Source organism: Aegilops tauschii, chromosome 6 (genome assembly GCF_002575655.3).
Source record: "Aegilops tauschii subsp. strangulata cultivar AL8/78 chromosome 6, Aet v6.0, whole genome shotgun sequence".
In the NCBI taxonomy this organism is placed as follows: domain Eukaryota; kingdom Viridiplantae; phylum Streptophyta; class Magnoliopsida; order Poales; family Poaceae; genus Aegilops; species Aegilops tauschii.
Window position 1 is genome coordinate 33,829,004 of NC_053040.3, and position 11,697 is coordinate 33,840,700.

Consider the following 11,697-nt stretch of genomic DNA (forward strand, 5'->3'; position numbering starts at 1 on the left):
CCATCGCCAACTACAAGCACATACCTCAAACCAGCCAACCACACTCCAACCAAGACGTCAAACAAGCAGGGTGTGGTCATTGACTCCACAATGATGCCTCCAAGGAGGCTATGATATCTAGAACGTCGTCATCATCTAGTCCAGAAGTTGGATCTAAGGCTTTTGCCTGGAGAGCACATAGGTGGGAGAGGTGTGAAAGATCCATGACTTCACCTTTAAGAAGGACAACGGCGCTCTAGGGCAACATCTTCATTGGTGCCGGAAGCCGGAACATGGCTTTCGTCCGCAACAACATACCTCGCCACCAACTGAACCACACTTGTCGCCGAGTGCGGTAGCAGCATAGCACGAGACCTCATTGGCTATAGGTTGGTGAGTATATTTTTGCACTCATGTTTAAACAGTACTCCCTCCGTTCCAGAATATAAGCTATATTGGTTTTCATGCAAATCAACCATTTGAATGTTTGACCAAGATTATAGAATAAAATAACAACATCTGCAATACCTAATAGATAAAATATGAAACTACTTTTCATGGTGGATCAAATGATATAATGTCATATTTTCCAAGAGAAACACTTCAAGTTGATTGTTAATGAATGAATGTAGAAGATTGCAAATCTTTTTTGTTTAGTTTGTTCCCTAAAGATTGAACTATTTTAAGTGGAAGATAAAGTTATAAATGGAAGATAATAAGGGCGGCGATCAATCCCGATCAACAGGCAACGCACAACAGATTGGACTATTTTAATGACTATAATACCTTAACAAATAGCGCCAGAATAAGATAAGAATTGAAGAACAAAGAAACACTCCACATGGGACATGAGCATAAATTCGACATCCAAATCTCCGGCCTGACAACATGGAACATAGTCAGATAGAAACACTGAGAGGGCGAGCACACACACAAATTGCAAGCAAAGACATCAGGCCATCAGCTAAGCTTGCTAGTTATGTCAGTGGAACATTAATCCAGGCAAGTCACTCTATCTTCATCATCCCAGTTGGCCAACTGTATTCAGAAATTAGATAACAGCAGAGGGGGGGGGGGGGGGGGGGGGGGGGGGGGGTTTGAAAATAAAACAATGAACTCGTACAATTCAACTTCCCACTTGACCGGTGCGTGCTACATAGAGGGTTGATCTCCTCGCAAAGCCCATTCCTCCATCTCAGCAACCAGAATACAATTCTAGACACCTGTGGAGATATCAATCTCATTAGTCAACAGATAATTTGACGCGCCAATTAGTCAACAGATAATAGCAATAGGTAACCTGCACATAGTGGCGATAGACAATTTGTAGTGTTTCTCTATTATCTTGCCAATTTGATCTCAGCGGAGTCTAAGAGATCAGTGGTTCAAAACTTCAATACTCTTTGTTATTATGGACGCAAATGCTGAACCGTCTAGCTTATGAAAGCATTAATATTCTTTGTTATTATGGAATATGAGGGGCTCATGGAGTAGAAATACATAAACATCTGGTTTCCAGTCATAGCCATATCTTTTAGAACTGTACAACAAATAAAATTTAATCGGATTTGTGCCATAAAGCCTCAAGCATGGGATGGTACTTCATCTTATTAATTGTACTTCCTTCTGACCAAAATAGATGCCATTTTTTTACAGTATAAACAGCATCATAAACAACACTTTGATAACTACTAGATACTAGGTTAGCAAACATAAACATTGTAGTAATACACAACACAAAGTATAGCTAACATGTAGTTTAGGCCAGACAAACTACACTTGTGGCTAATGGCCAATTACATATGCAAGTCATAATGGAAATAATGATACTGAGAAAATGTTTAACCAAAGCAACAGTAGAAAATCGTCCACAAATCTACAATAACTGCAAGTGAAATCATAGAGATATTGTTCTTCAATATCAAATGAAGACATGTTCTTGAAATATTGCGAAAATCATCAGTTCACTGTGTACCATGACAATCCAAAATGAGCAGCAATACAGAATGGCATAGTTATAAGCGCATACAAATAAAGGATGTTTGAAGGCTGCTTAAGTAGCGCTAGTTATCAATTATTTACATAGAGGAATGGCATACAAGTCACACTAGGACTTAATAGATCATAACCCGAAAAATATCAACTAAAATCAATATAAAAATAGGTAAAAGTAAACAAAATAAGGTCCACTGGCCGGGCACAAGAAAGGGGAAGTACTTCATTCTGCTACTACCTAACATGGCAGCATTCTCATATCTGAGCAGGCACAAAGGTATGCACAAATAGCTAATGAGAAGGGCCCTAAGCCATCGGTCATCTGAGGTGCTAAGGGAGAAGAACCTGCACCACCAGAAGGAACTAGGGGGTGTGGAGGCTAAAGAGGAAAACTGAACAACAAGGCGGCTGGAAGGAAGTGAGGGCAAGCAGAAGAGCGCATCCAACAGAGAGGAGTAGAACATCAGTAAAAAGACGAGAAGGTAGCTGGGTGAAAGCATGGCGAAAGGAATGGAAGGCAGATGAGGAAGCAAAGACAGGAGAGAAGATCCAAGATGCAGCCTGCCACGAAAGCATGATGGGAGACGGCCAGGTGGGCAACAGGCCAAAGGGTCAGAGATAATCGTGGAGTCCTCGCTTGTAATTTGGTAACCGAGAAGTGGTAATAAAAAGGAGAGCCATATATTTTCAAAAAATATATTTCAGATGCCTCAACTTATATGCTGGGCATAAGCTTACCTGCTCAACCGGTAGATCGAATAGCATGTCTAACTGGAAAATTATCTTATGTATCAAGCAGAAGCTCAGCTCCATAGTCTCCCCCAGCAGCACATCTTTCTACAAGCAGAAGTCAAGTAAACAGTGTGTCATGTGGAAATGGAAAACATGCACACTCAAGACTATTGGCTGGTCAGAAGAAGTTATCCAGAATTACTCAAGCTCGTTCAACGTCATAGTGAAGAAAACTAAATATGCTTATACTGATAAATCCTATCGACAGAAATGATCACAACTATTCAGATTTAGATTGTGTTTGAATAAATTTAACCTGAAAAAATGATCTAAATTTATTAAAAAATGAATTGGATTTGCCTGTCAGTGTTAAATAAACAGTTGTTTCATAAATCTCAAGCCAAGTCTCACTACTACTATGCAGTTCTTGCCTATGCCAGTAGGCAGGTAACAATGAAATTTAGTACTGTACAATTATTATGCAAAGAATTCTCAATCTCTGCTACACCAAGCAGAACCCGTGGGATAGACAAACTAGATACCTCTAGAGTCCAGGATACGCTTGGATAATTTTCCAGGTCATAACAATTAGATAAAAACCATTACACAAGCATGAGGGCAGAGCAGTACATAACAAATTGCCATAAGATAAAGAGATCATCAAGCAGCAAACGAATACATGAAACAACACTACTTAAATTGTGAGCTTAACACAAAAGGATGTGTGATCAGAATTCCATTGACCAAGTATCATAATAAACCTGGTTTAGTTATACCAGCAGTAAATGCATGTTGTTACCTGTAGTGAAGACACATTCGAATGGTTGATGGGAATGCCAACAGTTGGGTTCAAAAATCTTCTTGAAACGTTCCAGCACGAAAATCTTCTTGAACTGCAATGACTCAAGCTGGACCATGAAGTCGCCGATAGCTGTCCGCACCAACAACACACTATTGTACAGCTAAGCTTAGTATCACCGTGGACTCTTTCTCCGTTAAATTCAGGGAGAGTATCTTGTCCAGTTCAAAAGTTCTTCCGAGCACCCATGAAGCATCGCCATCAGAATCGATCTTCCTCTTCCATAATTGGACATTGCAGCCTGACTGGAATAGAAAACCAAGCCCACCACCCTCTGCCCGCATAAGCATGAATCCACCACGACCCTCGGTATCCACTGGTGGCACTGGTATCACAGTTAGGGTCTGCCTATGCAAATCGAACTCAAGGATTGGTAACGAACTCTGGTCAAGGTCAACCAACCAGAAAAGGGAATCCCCAACCAGCACATCGGGCGTCCTCATAAACATTAAGCAATCAGCCTCCTCATCGGAAAGCAGAGTGGAGATGAAGCTGCCCCATTCGCCTGTCTCCGACGAGTAAACGCAGGCGATTGCTTGTTTACAGTCTTGTTTGTCTATGCCCAACAAGACCACCAGGAAGGGGTGAATGACTCCGGGAGCGCGGAGCACCGCCCCAGTGATCTGTCTCTCATCACCGACGAACCTTGGGGGAATAGCAAGGAGGTGCTTGTCGCCAGTGAAGGGCTCCCACACAAGGATCTCGCACGACGAGAGGAGCATGAGTAGGAGCCCATGGCGGCAGCTGAGGAGCCTGGAGTTGCCAATTCCGTAGTCGAGGCCGAGCTGCAAGGCCATGGCGGGGACACGATTGGGGGCCTCGAGAGTAGGAACGAAGGATACGATCGTCGGTGCGAATTCCGTGACGAAGCAGCCGAGGATGGGAGGGCTGCGGCGGTGGCGGAGGCGGAAGCGGCGGGCGAAGCCGGGGTCGGAGACGAGGCAGCGCCAGCGCGTGCAGACGGCCGCGGCGCGCGGGAGGGAGGACGGATCTGGGGAGAGGCGGAGGAGGATCTCGTCGAGCAGGTCGTCGCCGTCCAGCGGCGGCGCCGACGTCGGGCGGAGGCGGCGGCGGAAGCTGGCCGCCATCTCGTCGTCGCCAAGGGGGTGGGATGTGGTGGACTCGAAGTGTAGGTCACACTGGGTTTTTTTATTTTATTTTTGAGTAAAAGGTCACACTGGGATAGGAGAATATTCAGGTTGCGAGCGAGATTGAGGCCCGATAGGTTTTCTTTCTCGTTTGGAGGCCCAGCTCCAGGGAGCTCGTTTTGAAAAACCAAATTTCTACAGCGTGAAAAAATTTGTGAACAATCACACACATGTGTATTATGTATCCCCTCCGGTCCTTTTTACTTCGCGTATTAGATTTTCTTCAAGTAAACGTTGCAAAGTTTGACCAAGTTTATATTAAAGAAATATCAACATCTACAATACCAAATATATATACTATGAAACTACATTTTAAAACGAATCTAAAAATATTGATTTGACATTGTGAATGCTTATCCTTTTTTTATATGTTTGGTCAAATAAGAGATAGTATGACTTCAGACAAAACTTATATGCAGACTAAAAAGGATTGGAGGGAGTATATGCGAAAATTCATAACATATGCTTTCACAAATGGCGTACAGAAAAAAGCCAAAAAAGTATTTCGAAGATGGACCAATTTTTTTGGGGCCAGAACTTTGATATTTTTTGCGCAGCCTACAAAACACAAACAAAATCAAATGATTTTTCACACGTTCGTGCAGAAAATGTATGTCTCCATGGATTTTTTTTTGAAACTTTGAATATGAATTCTGATTTTTTTTAAATATTGAGCTCCCTTGAGCTCGGGCTCCATTGGCATTTTCCACGCGCCCAGATCCTATCTGACAAATAATTAAAGAGTAGAGAATCAAATAGAGTTACATAATATTTTACCATCACATAGCACTTTCTAATAAAAGATGACTCTACTATAAATTAAGATATCTATGTTATCATAACTATGGCACTAACCACTATGAAGGTAGTAACATATGCATGTTATTAGTCTAAGTTACTCTCCACTATGACTATCCATGTGCTGGTTCCTTCGATACTCGTACACGGGGTACACCTCGGTATTGGTAAGCTTCTAGAAGCATGTCAACCAGTTTTATCTGGGCTGTTTTGCTCTTTGTTTTTCTTTTTTTCTTTTTCATAAATCTTTTTTATATCTTTTAAATTTTCTTTTTTCCTTTTTGTTTTTTGTTTTCAATTTTTTGCTTTTTTTAGGATCTCTTTATTTTTCTTTACTTGTTCCCTTCAAATGCATGAACTTTTTCCAAATTTTAATTTTTTTCTCAAATTCTTTGAAGTTTCTTTCAAATTCACGAACTTTTTTTCAAATGTGTCAACTTTTTTATTTGGTGAACATTTTTTAAATCAGGGAACTTTTTTCAAATCTAAGAATATTTTTCAAATTTGTGAACATTTTTTTCAAATCTGTGAACATTTTCAAATGAATGAACTTTTTAAAATCCGTGAACTTTTTCCAAATGCATGAACTTTATTTCGAATTCGTGAACTTTTTCCAAATGCGTGAACTTTATTTCAAATTCGTTAACTTTTTTAATTGTCTGATTTCTTTTCTCTAGGTGGTGGGGACTGATGGGGGCTCTGCGGGCCGCGCTCGCCCGTTGGTTTTGTTCGGATGCAGAGGGACTTTGCTGGCAGCCCGGTATGCTGCCATTTGTGGCCCCAGCCGGCTAGCGTGTTTTTAGAATGCTCCATTTCGCCGACTTTCAGATGGCGCGACATCTGACTAGTGATTTTTCTTGATTTGGCATATTGTCGCCTGGCTCTTCATCCTGACTGCCGAAAATGTTTTCTAGTCTATTTCTTATCTTGCCTCTCCTTTTTTTTTTTCTGCCCTTAAGCTTTCTTGACAATGTTTTTGCACCCTCCATCGCAACCGGTTTGCCTCGGTCTCAATTTGCGTGCTGCCAAATCTCGGTGGCCTTAGTTGGGAGATGGATTGCTTATTTTCAGAACAGCTTATCTGCACAAGTCTGCAAATTGATTCACCTACCACTGTCCTCATCACAACAACCCAAACTATTGCATCCAGAATAAGTGAGACCTTCCATTTCTTCCGAATCTAACTCATATAATTATTTTAAATGCCAGCCTATTCATGAAATCCTTGTTCCTTCACCGCATCTCAATCATATAGACTGAAAAGAAAGAAAGCATACCACGGCCAGTAGCAGAATAGCACTGGCCTCATCTCCGTTGAATCGCTAACAAACAGCACCAGAAAAAGATAGAATTGAACAACAAAGAAACACTCCACATGGGACATGAGCATAGATTCGACATCCAAATCTCCGGCCCGACAACATGGAACATAGTCAGATAGAAACAGTGAGAGGATGGGCACACAAACACACGCGCGCGCGCGCGCACACACACACACAAATTGCAAGCAAAGACCATCAGGCCATCAGCTAAGCTTGCTAATTGTGTCAGTGGAACATTAATCCAGGCAAGTCACTCTATCTTCATCATGCCAGTTGGCCAACTGTGTTCAGAAATTAGATGACAGCAGAGGGAAGTTTGAAAATAAAACAATGAACAACACAATTCAACTTCCCACTTGACCGGTGCGTGCTACATAGAGGGTCAATCTCCTCGCAAAGCCCATTCATCCATCTCAGCAACCAGAATACAGTAGACACCTGTGGAGATATCAATCTCAATTAGTCAACAGATAATAGCAATAGGTAACCTGCACATAGTGGCGATAGACAATTTGTAGTGTTTCTCTATTATTTTGCCAATTTGATCTCAGTGGAGGCTAAGAGATCAGTGGTTCAAAACTTCAATACTCTTTGTTATTATGGACGCAAATGCTGAACTGTCTAGCTTATGAAAGCATTAATATTCTTTGTTATTATGGACATATGAGGGGCTCATGGAGTAGAAATACATAAACATCTGGTTTCCAGTAGCCGTGCCTTTTAGAACCGTACAACAAAGTGAATTTAATCAGATTTGTGCCATAAAGCCTCAAGCATGGGACGGTACATCATCTTATTAATTGTACTTCCTCCTGACCAAAATACATGCCAATTTTTTACACTATAAACAACACTTTGATCACTACTAAAGATACTATGTTAACAAACATAGAAATTGTAGTAATACACAACACGAAGTATAGCTACATGTAGTTTGACCAGACAAACTATACTAGTGGCTAATGGCCAATTACATATGCAAGTTATACTGAAAACAATGGATACTGAGAAATTTTTAACCAAACCACGCAACAGTAGAAAAGCCGTCCATAAATCTACAATAACTGCAAGTGAAATCATAGGGATATTGTTCCTCAATATCTAATGAAGACACGTTCTTCAAATATTGTGAAACTCATTAGTTCATTGTGTACGATGACAATCCAAAATGAGCAGCAATGCAGAATGGCATAGTTATAAGCACGTATAAATAAAGGATGTTTGAAGGCTGCTCAACAAGTCACGCTAGGACTTGATAGGTCATACCCAAAAAATATCAACCAAAGGCAATATAGAAATAGGTAAAAGTAATTAAAAAAAGGTCCACTGGGCACAGGAATGGGGAAGTACTTCATTCCGCTACTACTTAACATGGCAGCATTCTCATATATGAGCAGGCACAAATAGCTAATGAGAAGGGCCCTCCTAAGTCATCGGTCATCTGAGGTGTAAGGGAGAAGACCACCAGAAGGAACCAGAGAGGAGGGGGGGGGGGGGGGGGGGGGGCGCTAAAGAGGAAAACTGAACACAAGGCGGCTGGAAGGAAGTGAGGGTAAGCAAAAGAGCGCATCCAGCAGAGAGGGGGAAAACATCAGTAAATAGAAGAGAAGGTAGCTGGGTGAAAGCATGGCGAAAAGAATGGATTGCTGATGAGGAAGCAAAGACAGAACCAACAGTACAAAGAGAGAAGAGCAGTAGGAAGACAGTTAATTTGTAGCGGCACACTTTCAATTTCTCAAGGTCTTGTTGGCTACATCTAGTCTCAGTAGAGCCTAAAAGGTTAGTGGTTCAGATAACTCCATTAGAACATTTCCTAGCTTGTCAAATCTTGTGAAACTTTCTTTCTTATCATGGGCATATAAGGGGCTCATGGAGAAACAGAGCACAAACATTTGGTTTTTCTAGCTCATCGGCATACTCTTTAGAAATGACGAGCTAGATAATCTAGAATTTAATCAAATTTATCCAGTGGAAGATCATGAATCATTATATTCATTGATACTTCCTTCCGACCAAGTAGACTCTTTTTTTACTCTGCACGATATCACAAACAAAACATTGGCAACAGACAACTACTCCTGAAGAGAGTTGTGTTCAATATGAATCTAGTCATGCCATTCCTATTATGCGTTCAGTACAAAAATTGTTAAATATCTATAATGAACGAAACTGAAGAAATCAGATTGCACACAAACCACAACAGCCAAGATGTAGTTTGGATCAGACGAACTATACTGGAGATTATGGGAGTTAGACTGATAAACAGAGACATGTTGAGAAAATACGTAACCAGTCCACCTAAGATTAGCATAACTGTACAATAACTGTGAGTGCTAATTACATATGATAATGATTCTGCATCAGCATAATGTGAAATGGTTTCCCTAAAAAAGCTATATGTGAAATGGCAGGCGCATATTATTAATAAAGGAAGTTTGAAGCCAAGTGCTGAGGTGCTGTTAGTTATCAACTATTTGCATAGTTGGAACAACAAACAAATCATCCTAGAACTTGATAGACCCATAAGCACGGGAAAAAAAATCAATGCAATGTAGCAACCAGCAAAAGTAAAAGAAAAGGGAAAAATATTCCATTCTGCTACTAGTAACAGATAGTACCTGCTCAATCATTACATCACGATAGCATGTCTATCAGGAGAAATCAGCTTACATATTGTGCAATGCTTTAGCTCCATATGGCCCACCACCAATGCCCCCATCTACAATAGTATGTCAAGGAACCAATGAGATTCCAACGAACAGTCAAATAGGTAGATAAACACCATGCTGCATTTTGAGAAAATAATTCATGCCTGATGCAACATTAGGAATAGATAAATTAAATTAGCAGATAGGAAAGGAGAAGTCTCTAAAATTACACTTAAGTCGGTACATCCCACATTGGATAAAATGGAATGTACTCATACTAATAAATGCTAGCAATAAAAGTGATCATGACTATTCAGATTAAGATTATCTTGAAATAAATTTAGCCTGAATTCTCTAGCAAATGAATATGTCACTTCCAGCAGGACTCTTCTAAAAGTGAAAAACTATTTTGTAAACATCAAACCTGGTCGTTATCGGGGATTTAATATTACTAGCAAGATCGACAAAGATAACCATACTGAATGGAAGGAATACAACCAGCTTTAAGCTTCAGAATGTACCAATTGAGCTACCTCTTTGACATTTCAATTGGTTCAAGCAAGTTTTTCATGTAATTGTCTTCAATTTCAAAACACTGTGTATCTCATCTTGAGAAACATTTGCACTGCAGCGATGCACTAATACCACCATTATGAAATTCTTGAGTACGTCTATTGGCCCGCAACAAAATTTAGTTCGATTAATCTACATAATATTTGCTGATCCACCTCAGATATATTACTTCTACAAATCTTTCCATTGTTTCGTTCTATGCAGGACCCAAAGTAAACAGGTAAAACGACATAACTCAACAATAATAATCCAATAATATCAAATAACTTGGTTTCTTTTTACCTGCAGTATAGACACCTTCAAATGGATAATAGCTGTACCAGTGCTTGGATTCAAGGACTTTCTTGAAATGCAATAGTTCAAACTGGACCGTGAAGATGCCTGTAAGTGTCCACAGTAAAACCACATTATTGACCTCAGCAAACCCGAGTATCCTTGGGCACTCTATCTGCTTCTCTAAATTCAGGGAAAGTAGCTTATCCAATTCAACAGTTCTTCCCAGCAGCCATGAAGCAACACCCTTGCAACTGGTCCTCCTCTTCCATAATTGCACAAGAAAGCCTCTCAGAAAGACGAAACCAAGGCCACCACCCTCTGCCAGCATAACCCAAATATTGCCATCTCTCATGTCTGCAGTGTTTCCCATTGGCATGGGTATCAAAGCTAGGCTCTGCTTATCCAAATCAAATTCAAGGATTCCTTGTGAATTCCCACAGAGCAACCAATAAAAGGAATCCCCAACCATCACAGCAGGCATTCCCGGGTAAACCATGGTGGGAGCACCAGAATTCTCGGACGGAAGCGGTGTTGAGATAAGCTTGTCCCAAACACGGGTCGATGACGAGTAAACAGAGGCTACTGCTTGTGTGCATTGCATGTCGCTGTTGCCTACCAAGACCACCTGGAAATGGTGGAAATCTCCTATAGCACGACGCACCGCCGCGTTCATCAAGGTTTTCTTGTTGAACCCTGGGGGAATGTCCAGGCTGTGCTGGTCTCTGGTGACGGGGTCCCACACCAGGAGCTGCTTCTGTGAGTCGTGGAAGATGAGTACGAGGCCATGGCGGCATCCGAGGATCCGGAAGCGGCCGCCGGCGGCGATTGGGAAGGGGAACCGGGATTGCGGGACGCGATTGGGGCGCTCCAGGGTAGGCTGGAAGCGAACCTGGCAAAAATCATAGACGAGGCAGCCGATGAGGGGAGGGTTTCGGCGGTGGTGCGCGCGGAAGCGGCGGGAGAAGCCGGGGTCGGAGGCGAGGCTGCGCCAGAACTTGCAGACGGCGGAGGCGCGGGGGAGGGAGGAGGGCTGCGGGGGGAGGCGGAGGAGGATCTCGGGGAGCAGGTCGTCGTCGTCCAGCGCCGCCGCCGCCGCCGACGAGCGGGGGCCACTCATCTTCTCGCGTGCCTCACCGATGCGGATTGGAAAGGTGAAGTGAGGTGCAGCAGGCTCTCAAATGGGCTGTAGACTGAAGCCCACGAAGAGATGTAAAGCGGATTTGATTTGGTGCACCTCTTCACGGTTTTTGAAATGTGCGACTTTTCAGATAAAAACCCCTAAAAAGCATAAATAAAAAAACTCAAAAACAACGTAGTGATAAATGGCAACCGTGTTCTTAAAATAAAATGCCACTTGCATGATCCAG

At 41.9% G+C, this 11,697-nt stretch overlaps 2 protein-coding genes across 4 annotated transcripts; both read right to left on the reverse strand.

The window, feature by feature from the left end:
• Positions 1–1,074: 1,074 nt before the first annotated feature.
• On the reverse strand, positions 1,075–4,678 carry LOC109751408 (putative F-box protein At3g16210). Of its 2 annotated transcripts, XM_020310300.4 has the most exons (3): positions 3,506–4,678; positions 2,713–2,811; positions 1,075–1,202 (listed from the first exon to the last, which is right to left on the reverse strand). In XM_020310300.4, the coding sequence occupies exon 1, from the start codon at positions 4,651–4,653 to the stop codon at positions 3,658–3,660; it is 996 nt and encodes a 331-aa protein (XP_020165889.1). In that variant the 5' UTR covers positions 4,654–4,678; the 3' UTR covers positions 1,075–1,202; positions 2,713–2,811; positions 3,506–3,657. The 2 variants fall into 2 exon arrangements, with proteins under 2 accessions (XP_020165889.1, XP_045085559.1); XM_045229624.2 differs by lacking the exon at positions 2,713–2,811 and having other exon boundaries at positions 1,087–1,202.
• A 2,179-nt stretch (positions 4,679–6,857) lies between these two features.
• Positions 6,858–11,492, reverse strand: LOC109751404 (uncharacterized). Of its 2 annotated transcripts, none has more exons than XM_040391790.3 (3): positions 10,337–11,492; positions 9,504–9,552; positions 6,858–7,271 (listed from the first exon to the last, which is right to left on the reverse strand). In XM_040391790.3, exons 1-3 carry the CDS (start codon positions 11,445–11,447, stop codon positions 7,247–7,249), a joined length of 1,185 nt encoding a protein of 394 aa, XP_040247724.1. In that variant the 5' UTR covers positions 11,448–11,492; the 3' UTR covers positions 6,858–7,246. The 2 variants fall into 2 exon arrangements, with proteins under 2 accessions (XP_040247724.1, XP_020165884.2); XM_020310295.4 differs by having other exon boundaries at positions 9,452–9,552; positions 10,337–11,483.
• Between the last annotated feature and the right edge of the window lie 205 nt (positions 11,493–11,697).

Excerpts from the sequence above, each read along its gene's own strand:
- LOC109751408 (XM_020310300.4), bottom strand. The coding sequence starts at position 4,653 with ATGGCGGCCAGCTTCCGCCGCCGCCTCCGCCCGACGTCGGCGCCGCCG.
- LOC109751404 (XM_040391790.3), bottom strand. The coding sequence starts at position 11,447 with ATGAGTGGCCCCCGCTCGTCGGCGGCGGCGGCGGCGCTGGACGACGAC. Across the intron at positions 9,553-10,336 it reads TGAAGGTGTCTATACTGCAG|ATGGGGGCATTGGTGGTGGG; the intron begins GTAAAAAGAAAC and ends ATACTATTGTAG. Across the intron at positions 7,272-9,503 it reads GCTAAAGCATTGCACAATAT|GTGTCTACTGTATTCTGGTT; the intron begins GTAAGCTGATTT and ends ATATCTCCACAG.